The sequence below is a fragment of the Empidonax traillii genome, unplaced genomic scaffold (assembly GCF_003031625.1).
Source record: "Empidonax traillii isolate 1590-97213 ecotype Southwest subspecies unplaced genomic scaffold, ASM303162v1 scaffold8:size5222938, whole genome shotgun sequence".
Lineage (NCBI taxonomy): Eukaryota > Metazoa > Chordata > Aves > Passeriformes > Tyrannidae > Empidonax > Empidonax traillii.
The window spans coordinates 2969650-2989240 of NW_020955201.1; the positions used below are offsets into that span (position 1 = coordinate 2969650).

The following is a 19591-nucleotide window of genomic DNA, read 5'->3' on the forward strand; positions in this document are numbered from 1 at the left end:
AGACAAAAAGGTTTGTTTTGTTAAATTAACTCTGTTTTGTCAGCCTTATCATGTGTAAAAAAAATTTGGAATTTTGGGTCAATAAAATTCAAGATTGGAAAAAAAATAAAAGAAGGGAGATCTGTTCTTTTGGTGACAGATCTCATGGCATTAAGTTTTCCTCATGTAAAGATAAAATATCCTACTTAGCTAAGTAAGCTTTCAAAACAAGATCCCAACATTGTGGTAAGGGAAAATAAAAACACAGCAAACCTGATGAGGACAAGGTTCTGGCACTGTTGAAGAGTTAGTGCACCTTTATAGAATGGCTGCACAGAGTCTTATGTTATATCCTGTAGAAATATGCCGACACTGTCCATAACTGGCAGGTTTTGGTAAGGGCAGGGGGCTGTGAGGGTGCGCTGTGTGGGGGGAGGTCAGAGAGTACCCTTTCATAGCCATTTCCAGCTGGCTCCACAACGGAATGAACAGACACACCATGCGCCAGCACTCAAGCCATCAGAGGAACAGATGATACCTCTGTGAAAATGTATTTAAGAAAGGCTGGTCGCTGCTACAGGGAGGATGCACAAGGGGAGATACAGGAGGAGACATGAGAGAATGCAAGAGAGGAGACACAAGAGAAGGTACACCTGCAGGGAGACTGCAGCCCATGGAAGAAGCTTGCTGGAGCAGAGGAAAAGAGTAAGAAACAAGGAGCAGAAAAAAAGGAGTCCACTGTGGACTGACCCCAACCTCCTCTGCCTCCCGTTGCCTCATCAATGCGACTGAGCATCATATGCAAAAAAAGCAAGGAGAGCAGGGGAGGAGAGGTTTCTGCAGTTCAACTGAGACAATCAAAGAGGGAGAAAAGGTGTTCTCTCCAAGTGCTTGTCTGGCTGTTTGTTCTACTCGTTTCTCCATATTCAAGTCACTAATTAAAAGTTTATGTAACTAGCAATAAATTAAAATTAATTGAATTTCCCCAACTCAGGATTGTTTTGTCCTAAACAAAAGCCTCATGACATGAAAGAAATAAACAGAAAGAAGCACACTGTACCCCATCAGGCTTGTTTAAGTCATTCAGATGAAGTTCTTGGAGAAAATAGTCAACTATTTTAACGCTGTTGTTCTGAGCTGCAAAGTGCAATACATTCATTCCTTCCTGAAAAAACATAAGTGACTCTGTAAGAACAAGTTTGATTTTTTTTCCAAACCAAACATGTTTAGAGTTGATAAAAATTTGTCATAACAAACCTCATTCTTAGCCTTTTGATCAGCACCTGCTTTAACTAATTTTCGCATTATATCCAGATTTCCAGTCCAAGCTGCGAGATGAATCACTGTCAGGCCATGCTTCAAGTAAAATTACAAAGACAGAAATTACTGTTAGGAATTGGATTTTTTTAACTGCCTTAATACATTGCTACTGTAGCAAGCTGTGCAAAGAAGCCTCATGCCAGGAGATAGAAGATGAAGGCTGAGGGGAAGGGGCCTAGCTCACAAACTCTTAGCTTTGTGGAGGCCAGTGGGGAGTCTCTGAGTGTGTGATGCTTATCTCCTATGAGCCAGACCACGTCAAAGGGGTCCTTCTGTGCACACAGCCACCACTACCCTGAGAAGGCTTCATTCCGAGCAGGGGTGCCTCTGAAGCAGCAGCCTATCCCAGCCTAAACGACTATGAAAAAAACAGCACCTCCAGCCTCTGACTCAAAACTTACTTCTGCCTTGCAGGATGGATTGCAACAACTACCATCAAAACACCTCACACCAAATTTCTTTAAATCTTTTTAATTAATTCAGTGTATCAGTAGGTTCTGCTCTGCAGGCTCTTAGAAAAGCAGTATTAACACCTACCAGTATGAGCGGGATTAGGCAAAATGTAATGCAACGTCTTCAGTGTGTCCTCTTCTTGACAGAAGGTCTGGCATCTCCAGAGAAGGACTGATCCCATATTAAGGGCAGGGAGGGCAAGAGGGGATGTTAAATACTACCTACAAATTATTCTCTCTGTCCAGAAACTATGTAGATAGTTAGCCATGGGTGCAGTGGATGACATTTCAGGGGATGATATGTAGTGGCTCTATATCCATGAGTCACCATAATTTTCCATTTAGACTTTTTAAGGTTCTTTTCTCTCAAATTCTCTAAAAAATATTTCTATTATAAGGAAAAAAAATAAAAAAAGAACCCTGTTTTTAACTTCTTAGAAACAAAAGGACTAACTCTGCTCTGTGCTGATACAGCCTCATCTTGAATCCTGTGTGCAGTTTTGGGTGCCACAATACAAAGGGGAAGCTATACAAGGAGTGGCTGAGGTCACTTGTCTTGTTCAGCTTGGAGAAGAGGAAACTAAGGGGAAACATAGCAGCCCTCATCTTCCTCTTGAGGGGAAGCGGTAAGGCAGGTACTAATCTCTTCTCTGTGTTGACCAGTGACAGGATGAGTTGACAGAGACTTTAGGGTACTACTCACAAAATATTCACTGAATAAGAAAACATTACAGGATGGAAGAGACCTCTGGAGGTCCCACTGCTACAACCTCTTGCTCAAGGCCTGTCCAGCTGGATCAGGTCAGTCAGGACCTTCGCCTGGCAAGCTTTGAATAGCCTGAAGATTAAAACTAAAAAACTCTCTGGAAAATCTGTTTCAGTGTTAGACCACCCTGATAGTGAATTTTTTTCTTCATCTTCTATCTAACTGGGACCTCCGATGTTGCAATTTGAGTCCACTGCCTCTTGTCCTGTTGCTGTGCACCTGTGAGAAGAGTCTGCCTGTCTTCTCTGTATTCTCTCCATTAAGTAGCTGTTGACAGTCATAAGGTGTCCCCTTTACCATTCTTCTCCCAAGGCTGACCAGGCTCACCTCTCTCAGAACCTCCTCATACCCCATGTGCTGCAGTTCTAATCATCCCAGAGGCTCTGCACAGTACTACAACCTATCAGTGTCTTTTCAGTATTTGTGGAAGTTGCAGTGGAAAACAGCGGAGGGCAATATGGAACATGCTTCTAGTGTGCAGGCTACAAGATAAATCTAGGCTAGGGCAAAATTTGTGACTGTGTCTTAGAAGTCTGCCCTGAAGAACCTTCCCAACTATGAATAAGGAGAAAAAGTAACTAGAATTGATAGCCCTTCACAATGAGACAGGTGGATGAGGGGAGAGACATGAATGTTTATCTCAACTTTCCTAAAAGTTTTGACACTGTCCCTCATAACATCCTTCTAGACAAACAGAAGTACAGGTGTGTGTACTGAAAGCCAGCTGAACTATCAGGCCCAAAATGTTCTTTGATTAGCAGCACAAAGTCAGATGAAGGACAGTCACAAGCAATGCACACATTGATCCTGGGTCCAGCACTGTTTAACATCTTAATTAATAACCTAAATGACCTGCAGCAAATTTATAGGTGGTATTAAATTGTGAGGAATGGTTGATAGACCAGATTGGTGTGCTACCATCCAGGCAAACCTTGACAGGCTGGAGAAAAGGCCTGGTAAAAAGACAATGAAATTCTACAGGGAAAATCCAAAGTGCTGTACCTGAGGAGGAGCAAATCCAGAAAGCAGTACTGACTGGGGACAACTGCCTGGAAAGTAGCTTGGCAGAAGAGAACTTGGGACTCCTGGTGGGCACTAAGTTAAACATGAATCAGCAGTGTGCCCTTGCAGCACACAAGGTAAATTATATCCTTGGCCGCATTAGGAAGAGCACTGCCACCTGACCAAGGGCGATGATCCTTTTCCTCTACTCACTGATGAGCCACACCTGTAGTATCGTGTCCAGTTCTGGGCTTCCCAGCACAGGAGGGACACAGACATACTGCAGAGAGTCCAGCAAAGGGCCCCAGAGATGTCCCAGGGACATCTGACATATGAGGAGAGGTTTAGCAACATGGGGCTGTTTAGTCAAAAAAGACTGGGGTGGATCTTATCATTATGCATAAATACCTGATGGAAGGGAGTAAAAAAGAAGCATCCAGATTCAGTGGTGTCCAGTGACAGGGACAGAGGCAATGGGCACAAACTGAAGTCCAGGAAGATTCACTTCAACATAAGAAAAAACTTTTTACTCTGAGAATGATCAAACACTGGAACAAATTGCCCGGAGAGGTTACTGAGTATCCATCCTTGGAGATAATCAACACCTGACTGGACACAGCTCTGAGTAATCTGCTCCAATTAGGAGGCTGGACTAAGTCATCTCCAGAGGTTCCAACCTCAGCCACTTTATATGATTCCCTCTGTGTGGTATTTGAGAGAGGGGAGTTTGGGAGGAGAAAAGGAAGTACAAAAGGAAGTAGCAAAAAGGTGGGCAAAGGAAAAGACAAGGTAAATTAAAAACAAAAGGCAAATAAGGCATAAAATCATACGGAGACCAAAACCGTGGAGAATCTTGTGATTGTGGACTCCTGTGCCATGGGTGATATGATGACCTGCAGACCCAAGCTCCCTCCAATATAGCAAGGGACTGCCTTGGACTCTCCATTGGGTCCACATCTGAAATAGCTGAGATGCTAGGATGGATAAGAAGAGATAAACTTCTACCTTAAGTGCAGAAGGACAAGAATTGCAGCTTTGTAGTGTAAGATCATGCAGTAATTGCATATCAGTGCTAAAAATGGTAACAAGCAATAAAATTGTAACTCAGTCACTGCAGCTTGGGAGCGGTATAGTTGTGAATTAATACAACTATTAATAATACCATTATTAATACTATTAATACTAGTTAATAATACTATCAATAGTGGTGTGTTCAGTGCCAGTTTCTTAGAAATGTGTTTCTTAACCAATAAACCTCTTAACTACCTCCATGAATCACCTCAAGTCTCCAATCTAGAGATGGGAGCACTATGTATCTGCTGCTAAGAATGATGCTGTGTGTTTTTAACCAGCTTACTTTTTGTACTGAGCAATGTTAAGAAGGCTTAAGACTTTATGCTTATTAATACAAAAAGTATGTCACAAATCAAGTCACAGTATCTTCATGCTATTTCTTATCAGTTGCAAGATCAAACTGATTGGCAGAGAGTACATGAATCACTGTCAAATACAACATGTAATGTCATAATATTTAAGCTCTGTAAGCTAATTATGATGGAGTGTTTCCAATGGTCTTCCAAAAAGATGATTAGCTACATATAAGAATGAAAGACAATTCATAATTTAAGGGTAATCTTTAGTTAGAATGAGATTTTAAATGTCTAATAGAAAACCCAACATGTTGGAGGGTCAATACATTCCAGTGTGGCCTCAATGCAACCTCTCAGGGTCATGAAAGGACCAGTAGTATGTTTTGAGTCACCTTGTTGCCTCAATAAATCTGGAAGATGGCTAGTGAAAAATAATTTGCCATAAAAGATAATTTACAACAGATACAGAATAAAATTTACACTACTCAATTCAGGGATCCGTTTCTTAACTGTTTCTATAGAGAGCACTAATACTTGAAGAAAACTTCTTGCAGAAAACTTCTTTCCGTTTAGGATTTATATCATAGACAATTAATTTTAAACTTCCATTCAGGCAATGTCTTTCAGCTTGCCAGACAAATGGGAACTGTTGCTTACAACAGAGCAAGATCTGCTTAGGAGTTGATAGGGTCCAGAAGGAGGATATATTTCTTCAGAACAGTATGTGAGGTATTCACTGACAGAGCAGCTCAGGAGAACATTTCAGAGCAACTCAACCAGCATTAACAATGTTTACCTACACTGCAAGAACATGCCAAAGCCATGAGCCACTGGTAACTGCAACTGATAGATCTCTCTCATCTTATTTTCATTCCAACACAATGTGAAAACAAGGCAGCTTTCTCCCTCCACTCTCCACAACCTGGCATTTATCTTATTTATAACTTAAACACTGCTGTATATGGTGGATAAGAAGCAGTAAACAGCAGGAAAAAAAAGGTAAAGGTAAATTCATCAATTTTCATTACTCAGTTCAATGGAAAGCTCCTGATTTGAATAGCATGTTTATTAATAACACACCGTACATTTGGTTTTAATATCTGACTCAAATCTTGCACTGTGGATCACCATCTGGCCCAAGCAAATCAGCCATACACTGATAAACATTTAATGTCTTGGAGGTTGCAGAGTAGCTGACAGTTTTGCATTAAGCTACTCACATAAAATGGAGGAAAAGAACACAAGGAGTACTTTCTGAGCTCCTACTGATCCCCATTGCTCATTTTTATTTTCAGTGATTGCTTTCATATAAAGTAGCCAATGATTAATTTATAACTACCACAGACAATGTATTTGTAAAAGTTGCTTCAGCCACCCTTGCCTTGTGCTGACTCAAGTGTTCAACTCAGCCAATATTCCAGAAAATATGTTTTTCTCTAACAATGTTTCTTCACATAAATGTGTAAAGTTCTAAAACAAACTGGAGTTTTTACAGCAAGCACTTAACTTTGCACAACTGGGAGCAGAAGATAAATATCTCCTTTTACTTTTCCCCTAAGGTGTTCCTATACTGTGCAAATCAAAACAAGCAAAACAGCTTACCTGATCTGAAATGTCAAGCCTAGCCTTGTGATGAAGAAGAAAATCCACCACTGACACATGACCTCCCGCAACAGCAAAATGGAACGCAGTGCGGTTCAGCTGAAATAAGCAAAGCTTTGTTTGTCAAGTCTGTAATAAAGTTCATTTCCCTGCCCAGGTGATCAGGATTTTGGAATTTTCCGATTGTTACCAAATGTATCTGTTACTGTATACTATTTCATATTTCCCCTTCAGCAGTCACACTAGGTCTTTATCTACAATTTTGCTCCCTTCTGGATAGAATTTAGGTATTGATCTCAACAGATTTTTTTTAAAAAAAATGGTTTTGTTAGTCTACATAGCATTGTTCCTTTACTGAAATGTCAAAGAGGGATGAAGCATCAAACCGTCTAGAGAAGATGAATGCAGTACAAGAAGCATCCTTGTTTCCTATTTTATTATATGAATTGATTTGAAAAGCTGAGAACCAGATTTACACAATTAGATTTGCTTTTTGTATCCTCCTTTTCACTAAATCTCTGCAAAGCATGGCAAGGGTTCTCCCTCATTCAGTGTAAGTCACCTTCCCAGACTGAGTCATTATCTACGTAAGCGAAAGCTACTGCCTTGCCAGCAGTGAGTAATTTTACACAGGTGAATAGGTTCAATGTTTATCAGGAAGACTTGATTAATTGTTCTGTAAAATAATTAATGGTCTGAATTTAAAAGGGATTTGTTAAATTGAATTAAATTTCAGTGGAGACAGTTTGCTTTCAGTTAAAATCAACATAACTGGGTTTAATATAATTCACTGATAGTTTCCATACAAGGATGTATAAAGAGATTTAACCAATTAAATTTAAAAGTAGGTTTTGATCTGTCCTCTTATTCTTCTCTGCAGATCATCTGACTTACTCATGTGTGAGTTTAAATTTACAGCTATATGCATTAAAAACATAAAAAGGTGAGATTTATATTACGTATTTAAGACAGAAAAAAACCTCTTGCACAGAAATAGTTCTATAAAATCTCACCTTTGACAGCCTTGCTTATTTGGCTTGGGAGTACAGTGGAAGGAATGATCAACATGAACAAAAAGAATGGCCTTGCCAGTATAAGCTACATCCCAGTTAGGAGAATCAATCACAGCACAACCTCCACATAGCTATGCTAGTAATTCTCTCATAATACAGGTGTGATTTAAGGATGACAGAGTAAAGTTTCAAACTACTTGACTGGAAATGTATTTAGTTTAATTTCCTAAATTCTGGCAACAAATAAGGAAGGAAGAACTATTTTAAGTGACTTTTTGGAGTACTGTGCAATTGATGCAAACACTCTTCTTACTGTTCAAGAGAAGTTTACACAAAAGAAATTTTTGTCTCCCTCTCTTTTTCACAAACAAACCAGAGAATTCACATGTACTATTCAACAATCTCCAGTGGGGGAAAATGAACACAGTCATGGAAAAAGTTTTTTCGGAACCTATGGTTAACTTTGGATGTTCATGAGTAGATGATTCATATGTAACCACTAAGGGCATGCTATTATCCACAACTGCCAGTTTAATATCATGGCCACTCCCAGATTAATATCATGACCACTCTGTTGCTGTTGAACTACCTCTCATGTTGAACACAGCACTATATTTTGCTACTGTGAAGTATACATCCTCAGATTTTAGGCCTAGAGTTCAAGGTAGCATAATAAAAGCATTTTTATCTCTCTGGGCAAAATCTGAACTCTGATCTCAGCCTGGAGCCAGAGGATGTGACAGAATGCTCCCATGGCTCCATACAAACCAAAGGGTAATACTTCACCCTTGAAATTTGTGATGTTAGTAGCAAAAATTAATTCTTAAAGTGACTGTGAGGTAAAGTCCTCTCACTCTAAAAGATGAGGAACTGGAGAAATTAGTCACCAAAGAACACTGAGGAAATATTACAGTAGGGACACAACTGAGAAGTCCTTAGTTTCCAATGTGATAACCCGACCAGTGGCTAAATGCAAAAACCTGTGAGTTATGCTGCACAAATCCTAGTGTTCATGATGGATGTGTGAAATGTTTCTTAATCAGGTCCTAGGGGGGACTCCCACATTTCCACCACCTTGCAGTTGATGGGGCACACCAGCATGACGGCATTCCACCAAGCAACCCAAGGAGTCACGTTTCATAGCAGTGATCTGTCAGGCACTTCATACTCACAGTATCTACAGCATTTAAATTAACATTCTTTTTAAACAGCTTTTCCATGGTTTCCAAATTGTTCATTTTAGCAGCATATTGAAATTCTCTCTCATCTGGCAATACTGTGAAAAAACATGATGAAAAAATTGTATTATTAAAGAAATAGACACAAGCAATACAAAGGATAATGATACTGTTCTTACTTTCTGTTATTTGTCCTGATTCAATGTTATGAGAGTAATTTGCTTCTCATCATAGGAGTGTTTCTGGACTACCTTTTCCACTGCGCTAGTTTCAAATTTTAAGTGTAAGTAGAGGTAGATGTTTCAGAACATAGATTACCTTTGTTTGCACTGCTCATGGGAACAGTGTTTTTACAAAACTCTTGCCATCTAAATGGGTCCCATTTTATAGGCATACCAGTGAATGGTACAAACTGCAGCATTTATTTTTTGTTGCTTTGAGAAGCTACTCTAAAACAGAACATACCACCAAAATAAAAAAAAAAATGTGAAGCAGTAACCAAACGGTATGGCATAGCTGGAAAAACAAAACAACTGAATCCAACCAAATCAACCAGGTTTTACAGGGGTCAAAAAGAAGCAAACAAAAAGGTGTCTAGTTGAACTCAAAATCTGGCCACAGTGTGACATTCACTTTTAAACTGAGACCTTTCCTAATGTCTCAATTCAAAAATGAACATCTGTTTGGTCAGTTAAAGTAGCTGCAACAACATATTCAGTAACTTTGGAAAGTAATATGCCAGTATCTTGTAACTGGTTTAGCTGGGGGTCAGAGTATTTTTCATGTTTCTACCTTAACATTTGATTAATCACTTAGAAAAAAATAGTATAGCCTTAAATTGCTTGCAAAAATGTTAGTAGATATCTTTAATTTCCTAGCTTATCACACTCTTCTGTCTAGAATATTTTGGCCTGAAAGCCACTTGTCCAAAGATACTACCAAAGAGGACAGCACTCTATTGAACCAGGAACTGCAGCAATTAACTATTCCTTAGAGGCCTCTCAGGCAAGTTCATCTTACTGCATTATGTCCAAGCTCATTAATGCCTAATAAGAATACAGCTTGAGGCAGATGACTGCAGAGCATACTAAGGAAAATCAGTATGGCATTCACTTAATTGCATTTCACATGTTACCCATGGCTATAATCTCAGGGGGAATAATCACAGTTGTACTGTAACAGAATGAGTTAGAAATTAAATTGGATACTTGCAAAGGTATTTCCAGTTTTTCTATGAAATTACAGAAGCACCTCAAACAAAAGAAGCAACCTCCCAAATTTCTCTGCAAATCATAGAATATATTTTGCTTGTATTACAAAGCAGTTCCAAATAAAAAGGCACCCCTGGCACCTGTGACAAGGAGCACGGTTGACTGCAAAATCAGCATTATGAACTTTGAATAAAGGAGTCTTTGAAGAATAAATGTCTCACTCCTAGTTTATATAGCCAGAAGTATCCACCAGAGCTTTCCTTAGCTTAATTTCAATTCATATAACAAATGGTCAGAGGATACTTTGCTCAGGACAAATCTGTGGCAAAAGTGGAAACAAAATGTACAGCACTAAGCTGCAATTAGTTACAATAAGGCCACATTTGTTCCTGCTGACTGCTGATGAACATCACACATATGTCTTACATAAGGATGCAAAGACAAACGCATCTCAGGACATTCAGGAATAACCCCAAGCATTTACTCAACACTGCCTTCAAGAAACAAGACAAAATTATGTTTCTTTACTATATCTGCATTAGCGAGGACAGTTTTTTTGTAGTTCTGACAAAGAATTAATAACTGATCTTTTCTCTCCTGTCCAGAAGCAATGAATTGGCTCTGTGTTGTTAGAAAGACCTTGTGTTCTGGGTATCATGTTTCTTAGTAATCTCTCTCTTAATGCCTTTAATAAACTCATGAGTTAAGAAGAGCAAGGATCCAGACACACCATGACACTGATTTGTTGCCCAAACTTTTGCTGCTTTTTCAAAATGAATTTTTTTCCCCATGTATGAAATCACAGCAGTAGAGAGCTGTCAGACTACAGATTTATGGAAACTCTCTATCCAAGTTGGGGTCCCCAAGATTTGGCACTCCTTGTGTCATTAGTAATCACTCTATTTTCAAGTAATAGTAGCAATCAATTATCCACTTGTCTTTGTCAGGTTTTTTTAGGGGCTATTTTCTATGGCTTCATACAAAGCATCTGGGCTTGTTGCCCTACAGCTTGTATCATAGCTGTATATTTATATTATAACAATAAAATAGTTATATTCAATTTCCTTTGCAGAGTGTCATGGCAGCAGTATATTAAATGTCCTAACATTGTTCATCTCTTGGAAGGGCAAGAAAATAAAAAGTGCAGAAAAGTAAATTGCTTTGTTGGCCTCAAAACAGAAAGTGAGGTACCTTCAATTCTTTTCTCATATTTATGTATTCTTTTAGAGGCCTCATTCTGTCTTTCATTAATAACCCAAATATGGATGATCTCCAATGAAGTGAAAAAGTGCAGCAGAGATTTCAGTACTTATAGACAATGAAAATCCTTGCATGTGTGTATTCCCCCACCTCCCCTGTCTGTTTCTAATTTCCTGTTGTGGTGTCCACACGATGAAATCCAAAATTATCTCAAAAAGTACATGGAAAAACCTGAACTGGCTGAAGATTGCAAGGAGGTAAAATGAAAACATAACATTTAGATTCAAAAGGCAATAAAATTATTTTTACTGCATTGTTTCTAAAAATTAAGTCATATATTTAATCATTTGACAACCTTTTCAATGTTTACTATGTTTTCTTGTTATTTGAGATAAAAATTTCTAGGGCAATTCATGAGAATCTTTTTCTAAAATAATAATTTTCTGATTCAAAGAGGTCATAGGAAAGCCCACCAATTGAGTCCAACAGTGATATTTTACCAATTTCTTTCTTTTCCTACCCTTTTTGCCAGCCTGGAAGCAGGAACCACAGCTCGAGAGAAGGGCTCCTGGCTATCACGCTTCGATCACAGGACAAGGACGCGCCAGGGTTTCACAGCTACCGCTCAGCTTCCACAAATCACGTCTTTTCACTAACTGCAGCCTACGCCAGAGCAGTCTGGTCTTTCATAGACTGGTGTGCAGGATGAAAGCTGGAGAGCCCATCACTGAGACTTGTGCTGCTAGACTGCAAGGTCCTCTGATTGCTGCGTGTCCCCAAAATAGGGGCCCAGATCGGCTGTGGGACGGGTGGCAGGGGCTCAGCCCCAGAGGCGTGATTGTTGCCAGCGAACTCACCCAGAGCAGTTCAGGGGAGAAGCAGGGCACCGGGCAGTTTGCAGGACTTCTCTTTTGGAAGGCAATATGCCAAAATCAGTTTCCGACCCACATCCACACATTTGCTCATGTCTTTCACTACATATAAAGCAGCTCATGTTTAACCTCGTCCTTTCCAACCACCCACCGCTCATTTTGTTCTCCGGTCAAGGCAAAAAGCGGGTTCGGGAGGGTCCCACCGCCCCGGCAGCCCTGATGGGGCTATGCCCGCCGCACAGGGGCCCCCCGGGCTGCCTCGCCTCCAAGCCCCCGGACTCACGGCCCTCATGGCTGGCTGCCATGGCTCCCCGCACGGCATCCTCCTCGGCGCGGAGCAGGCGGCTCAGACCCTTCATCGCTGTCCCAGGCTCCTCTTCCTCCTCACGCCAGAGAAGCGGCCCCAGGTCCGTGTGCGGAGGGAGGTGCCCTGTGCTGGCCCCGACAAACCGGTTCTGGGGCTGGAGGCCTCACACACCCCTGCGGGCACGCCTGCAGCAGCACCCACTGCCTGGACACACCGGCCCAAGGGGCAGAGGTGGGGAGCAGCTTCGGGAGTTTGCTCTAAAAGCAAATCACACATGAAGCCTATCGCACACGAAGAGATTTCACATTCTTTTCTCCTTTAAACAGTTTCGATACAGATAGGCTGTAATATATAAAAAAATCTTTACATTTGATACACCTTAGCCTGATAATTACATCAACTGTACTTAAAGTAGGTGAACATTACTCAGCCAAAAAAACCCTGAAACCCTGTGAAAATACACCCAAGTGAGAGGAACGAGCAACTGATTTTGCCATAGCTGAATTATGGAGGTTTCACTTCTTGCTTCCTATCAAATGTTCCATCAAAATTCCTTAAGAGGAAGTTTTACTTCACCAGTATGATGACTGGGCTAGTAATGCAGACCCCGTTGCTTTCAACATTATTGCTCCTTCTCAAAATGAGTGAGACAACTATGGAGTGATCAGGTTTGCCTACAAAGCTGGCACCAAAGGAGGAATAGAGCTGCAGCCTCATGCAGAGCATGAGTTACAGTAAAATCATAATTTTACAGTCAGGAAACACCAGCTGCTAGCTTCCATTCTAGTTACTAACATACAGTACTATTTCAGAGTATATCCTACGAATATAACTATATGGGCTCAAATTTTGCAAACAGCAAGTTTACTACATTTTCTACTTCCCACAATAGTGACTCTTTCAAATGGCTCCAACAAACTGCAGAAAGACTGATGCAGAAACCCAGAGAGATGCAGAACCCAAAACAAAGTGCAGAGCAAAGAAGTAATGTAACATATTCCTCACTTGCCTTCACAGCATCTTTGACAGGAACTTAAGAGAACTTTCTGTAATATTTAGCATTAAAGTAACATTAGTAATAAATACATAAATGAACCAATATAAAGATAAAACGTAAGGTTAAGACCCAAGCATGTTGAATAGTGCATAAAGGAGAAAAAGCAAAAATTATCTCCTGTAAAAGAAGGTGAGATTTGAAGTCTAAGTAGTATTTTTTATTAAACTGTGTACTAATCTTACTAAACTGTGTTCTTCAACTTAAAGCATGAAACTACAGGATTCTGAGTCCTCTAGCGCATGAATTCTTAGTCTGTTCAACTGCAGCTCCTTACAGTTACCCTCATCCCTTATGGTTACAGCTGCCTGTTGTCACCTGCCTTTGCTTAGGAGTAGTAATTAAAACAGTGAAATGGAGAGGCCCACCCTCAACAGGTGCTCGTGTATACGAATGGAATCAGAATGACATGGCACAGATCCCCACACCACCAGCCTGATGACAAACCTGGGCCACTGCAGCAGCTCTCTAGGCTGACTTTTTAATAACTCCAGCCCTTGGTTCAGATCTGCAAACTACAATGTGTGAGAGGGAGAGAAACTGGCCTGTGATAAACCATCTCCAAAATAATTCCAAGGTGGATCAACCTAGAGGGAGAACATGTCAAGCCCAAACTCTGTCCTGCTCATGTTTCTGCCTGTTATCAATACTTCAAAATTATAGTTCTATGACACTTCATTTTTAAACAGATGGAAAGACAACTTCCGAGGCTTAGTCAAACTAACTTAGTTTTTGCTAAGTAATGTTTACATAAAAATACACAATTTAAAGATAAACACACAATGACAAGATAATACTTGGATTCTACACTTTATTGAATCAGACAGGTACATACTAATAAAGGGAGGTGTTCACTTTCTAAACAGCAGTGGCAGGTAATTTTTCCTAAGTTGCTTTTATGTCTTTCCTATCAAAAGTTTCCAGCTCCCATCTCTGTCAACAGAACAGTTCATGTTGAATGCTCATTGACCTGGCTCAGAAAAAGTCAACTGAATCAATTTGCACAGTCTGAACTAGTCCAGCTGATTTGGTCTGAGGAAGATAAGGGAGCACTGACATGAAGTCAAATGACAGAGCTGTGGGTACAGTGGCATCTGGCAAACAAACAGATGAGCAGGTTGAGATGGTGTCATCATTCCAGTAATTTTGGAAACAAAAAAGCACATTCTGGACTTAACCTGGGAATCTAAGACATACCATGTACATACTGGACTAAAAAACAAGAAAATCCCCAAGTACTTCGAATATAGTTAAACAACGAAATAGATGTTCCTAAAGTAGCCACTTCTTTACAAGAGTTTGCAATTAAAAAGCAATTTATATTTCATACAGGGTTTAGCACTGTTTGTATAACATCTAAGAAATTTGCTGTCATAATAAATTGTCATATAAATATTTAATTACAATAAAATTCCTTTAAGCATTTTGTCATGAACAGAAAAAGCTAAAGAGTGTATTTTAAATATTTGCACTTAATTCCTTCCTTCAACATATGCACTGATAAAATATAATTTATTCATAAATACAAAACAATTTTAAAGAGAAAGATAGGTAAACAGTAAGAAGGTTCATCATCTTGCATATTTGCACATAATTCATTGTTATTGCACCATAAGACTTTTTATTCAACGTAAATTAAGTGCTACTGACTTGTAACAATTTCCAACTGTGAAGAGTTCTCAATCTCTTTGGAAAAGTCAAGGATCAAGATCAGCATTTGTCTGACTACCATGGAGGAATCCTTCTCACAATTAACAGTTTTAATAACATTTTCTAAATCAGTGAAGTCATCCCATATCTCACCACAATGAGATGGACAGGGTTGGTCCACCATTTCTTACTGAAATAATTTGCAGTAACAACGAAAGCTTGATAGTGCTCCAAATTCTTGTTCCTGTCCTTTGAATCCCAATAAATTCTTGTGTTCATTCAGAAAACATTTGTAAGCTGAAGTCAAGCAACTCAGCTCTTCCTTGTTATCACACAGACAATATAATAATTAAATTTGGCATTGAATTGTCCAAGGAAGTGTCAGCCTGAGCTACTATGATTACCACAGCGAGGATGGCAGGTCAGGTGTGGTCCTGAGAGAGGATGGCAGGTCAGGTGTCTTGAGAGAGCCTTCAGTAAGTACTGTGGAGCACCCTACCTAATGATTCCTACTCTCCAGGGAGCTTGCGCTACAAGCTTGCTCAACGGCAGCTCTACCCAACTTGTTCTGTTTTTTGAACAGCAGAGAGAATTCATGAGGCTGCTCATGGCTCTCAGAAAGTTCCACATGTTCAGTAGAAACAAAATTGTAGTGCTAGAGAACTTGATTCTTGGAAACAACTGGGGAAAAAAAAACGTACCATCAAAAAAAAATTTTACATTTGCACTTCTTCTACCTCAGACATCATGTTCATTCTATACACACATTCAATGGTTCCAAAGTGACACGCACCTGAATCCAGCCTACCAACAATGCTAAATTAATTTGCAGTCATAAACCCCTATGAAATACTTCATATAGAATATGTTGCTACACAGTTATTTAAAAAACATTTTGATTGTATGCTTGGAATTGCTCGACTTGGCCTTTTTTGATACTGATTGTGAAGTTGTTAATCCAGACCTGAAGTTAAAGAAAAACAAAACAAAACAAAACAAAAGGAGGTTAAAATATATAATGTATATCTATACAATGTTTACAACACTGAATATTTTTCTAAACTTCATTATTTTAAAATGAGTCATGTACTCAAGCTTCCAGAAAACCCTTACCTTTTTGTTCCTTGCAATGGATTTGTGCATTGCTGTTCTTTGCTTAAACCTCCTTAAAAGGAATTGGAAACAACAAAAATTAATTACTTCAAGAAAAAATGCTTCAGAAATTACATACATGGCAGAATGTTTTTTACAACATAAGTGAACCTTATCGGTCTCAAGAAGCAGATACTATTTCATTAGCTGCCGTCTGAGTATTGTAGTTTCTATTAACATTTTCAAGAGAAAACCAAAATGCCTTTAGTTTATTGAATTCTAAGGGATTATTTTGAACCTTTTACTTTAGGAGTTTTCAGAAATATTTCAGCATAATTTAGTGGATTTTCAGTGGTAGTTGGAAATTATGTTTTTAATTTTTTTATTCTGCAGAGGGAAAAAAAGAATCTGCACCAACAGTAAATCTTTAATTTAAATCAAAGTCTGCTTGCACATGTAACAGTAACACTGTTTATAAAATTTTCTGTGTTCATATTTTAAGTCTTAATTGCATACTGAAAATTCTAACATGCTAGTATTTTAATCTCCTCTTATAAAGCTCCCATTATAGATTAAGGATAATTACATTAGGCAGATACTTAACTACTTGCACATGTCTTCTAATCCGACCAAAGAATAACTCTTCATCAAAGAAAGAAACTACTTGAGTAAACATCTACTGGTTTGGCATGTTACAAGTGCAGTTATGTGATATATTTTATATTTATATACAACAGGCTTGGAAGTTTCTGCCTTTAAACTCCTAGCTCACCATCTCTCTGCTTTTGCTAGCACATTACATAACAGAAATTTTCTGTCACCTGAATCTCTGAAACAATCCAGGTTGAAGATGTTTTCATTATTTTTCATTTTAATCTGGGTGGCCTTGCAAACACCTTTCTGAACATGGCTGGGGGTAACAAACAAATCATTTACAGAAATGAGCAGCAGTTCCTATGTTACCATTATGGCAAATGAGAGGACACTGTCTAACTACCATCACAGTCATAAATCTAGTTTCTCATGAGAACTGATTTGGTATTTTTTAAAAATGTTCACTCTTACACAGGCCTTACTAAAATGAGCTTGTAGCAAAAATAAAGTCCCAAAAAGTTCAAAGTAAACCACTACCACACTATTTTAACTGTACAAGCAGATAACTTGAATAATAAATATATTCTAGTGCATATACTCACCAACTCTATTCCAGTTTTCTGTATTGTAATTCTCAGTAGGAAAATCTTTTTTTTCTGTCAGCTCCTGGATGAGGCCTTTATTTAAGCAGACATCCACATGCCTGTTAAATGACACAAGACTGGTGGTTTTCTGTTCTGTATTACAAACTGGACAAACAAGAACACTGTCTTCTTTAGCTTCAGAGAAACAGGATAAACTAGTTCCTTCTGTATGTTCAGTCTTTTCAAACTGGTCTTCATTGCCTTGAGATTTTCTTTTGGGGAAGAGACACTGTTTCATACACACATTTCTAGCAATGTCACTGAGATTGCTAGGCTGTTGCTCTCTGTGAGATTTATCAGATATTATCTGAGCAAATGTTTCTGTGCTATTGTTAGTAAAGCTGTCAGATGTACTTGCAGACTGGTCTGTTGTTGCTAATTGATCTGTTTTATTTCTCTGACATTCATCAACATTTTCATTTTTAAATTGTGGAAGAGAGTTGAGTGTATCTTTTCTTGATCTGTCATTCTTGGATATTTCCACAGTATCTTTAACAAATGTCCCATTGAGGCACTCATCAATATGTCTATTAAGTTCTTCCAAATTATTGCTGCTTTGCTCTTCAAAGCAAACAGGGCAGGTGAAGATCTTACAAACATTAGAACTCTGTAAACCTGTGACTTTCTTTGTTTCTTCCACAAAATTTTCTGATGATTTCCAATCATGACAGATCTGTTTACCTACAGCTCCATTTGGAGCAAGACTCTCACTGTTTAGTAGCCTTGCTGCTCGCTTTTGATCAAAAAAACTCCCTCTATGAGATGCTTCTGAACTTTTTGTACAATACTCTTGGTTGGACTTCTCTGGCTGAAGCCTAAGGAAACCAATTTCTTTTCCTGATTTTAAGAAACTCATAATGCTTTTTTGTTGGTACTTCTTTTCTTCTTCACTTAGAAATCCTGATACTCGTACACCTAATGATGAAAAATAAATTTATAACAATAATTTTATGAGAACTTACTACTAACTATTATTTAACACCTTTTGAGGTATATACCCACTCAATAATAGTGCAATTCATTTCTAAAAGGTGGCTATACTACTTGCAAACACTAAAAGTGGATCACAAGGTCAATATAATTTTATCAGATGCATTTACTTGCCCAACCATATTATTAACATCCCTTAAGTTTTAACTGACTGCACTGAAACATGAGGCTATAAACTTAACATAGTTACTTAAAATTAAGTCTAAAAGAGTTTTGCATGAATTTTCCCCACAAAAATACTTATTTCTTCAGCACATTTTAATATCTTAGGCAAATAAGTTTTATACATCACTAATTGTTTGAAGCAGAATATATAGGTACCTGAAATATAAAGGTCTTAGGGTGAAAATGAAGTTTACTTTTGTCAGAATTGTTTGCATTTCTTGCAGAACTTTGTACTTTAAGATCCATAAGCACTTCTGTTGCTGTGGTGCAAAGGAGATTTAAAAGCTCTTTTAAGGCAGCAGAATTAAGCACTGCTATGATTCAAGATTCTGCTCTCATCCTGATGTATATATTGTTCCATAAAACAAGTCCAACCTCAATTAGTAAAACATTCCTGAGTCACCACTCAGCACTCCAGATCTGTTTCAATTTGCAAAAACTACCAGGATAACAGAGAAAGGATAATAAACTTACAGTGATTTTACTTTAGAGTGCAATGCATATTTTTTGACACACTATAAGATCTCATAATTCTGAAAAAGAAGAACGAGTTTGAAATATTTTTACCCATAAGTCTTATCCGTAGAGGGTGAGGAGCAACACTATCAATTTCTATTCTTAACAAGTCTTTAGCAACAGCAAATATTTCCTCCTCAGTAGAAACAGAAGACAGGACCGTTGAAGCTCTTGTTTTAACTTCAAAGTTCACATTCTTTAACTTCAAGGTAACAGTTTTACCCTAGGAAAAACAAAAAATAATATAAAAAAGGAAAAAGGTTAAGCATGCCATAGAAACAAAAACAATTACTATGTAGCATCTATATGGACCCTTAAGCCATAAGCAAGACCCCTGTGCTTATCTGTGCACAGCAAGGGGCACTACCAAGAATTTGCTGGCAAGATTCTGTATTTGCCCCTAACTCTTGAAGTCAAATTCTCTGAACTGGGTCATTTGGCTACAATTCTCAGCAGACCATGTGCCACCAGTGCATGTTCAACAGAGTTCATGTTTTGCCTACAGGCCACTTCTACCCTAAAAAATTATTTCATCATTCCAAAACTTCCAATGTCAGATATCCTAACTACAAAGGATGCAAAAGTGATACCCTATTATGGGTTTGTTGAAAACT

At 38.6% G+C, this 19591-nt stretch overlaps 2 protein-coding genes across 8 annotated transcripts in view; both read right to left on the minus strand.

Annotated features, from left to right (window-relative positions):
• ANKDD1B (ankyrin repeat and death domain containing 1B) overlaps nt 1-12324 on the minus strand; it is a 28945-nt gene extending 16621 nt beyond the window's left edge. Inside the window, exons 1-5 of the mRNA XM_027882973.1 lie at nt 12249-12324; nt 8677-8780; nt 6492-6590; nt 1237-1335; nt 1040-1144 (exon numbers count right to left, since the gene is read on the minus strand). Coding sequence (XP_027738774.1) covers nt 1040-1144; nt 1237-1335; nt 6492-6590; nt 8677-8780; nt 12249-12324 — 483 coding nt within the window. The remainder of the gene's footprint in view (nt 1-1039; nt 1145-1236; nt 1336-6491; nt 6591-8676; nt 8781-12248) is intronic.
• Nucleotides 12325-14120: 1796 nt separating this feature from the next.
• The window catches only part of POLK (DNA polymerase kappa), a 31181-nt gene continuing 25710 nt past the window's right edge, over nt 14121-19591 (minus strand). For 6 of the 7 annotated variants that reach the window (XM_027883004.1, XM_027883022.1, XM_027883031.1 and 3 more), the window contains 4 exons: nt 19029-19200; nt 17265-18221; nt 16090-16141; nt 14121-15940 (listed from right to left, as the gene is read on the minus strand). In XM_027883004.1, coding sequence (XP_027738805.1) covers nt 15856-15940; nt 16090-16141; nt 17265-18221; nt 19029-19200 — 1266 coding nt within the window. In that variant the 3' untranslated portion in view covers nt 14121-15855. The remainder of the gene's footprint in view (nt 15941-16089; nt 16142-17264; nt 18222-19028; nt 19201-19591) is intronic. The other variant, XM_027883042.1, reaches the window with a different exon arrangement.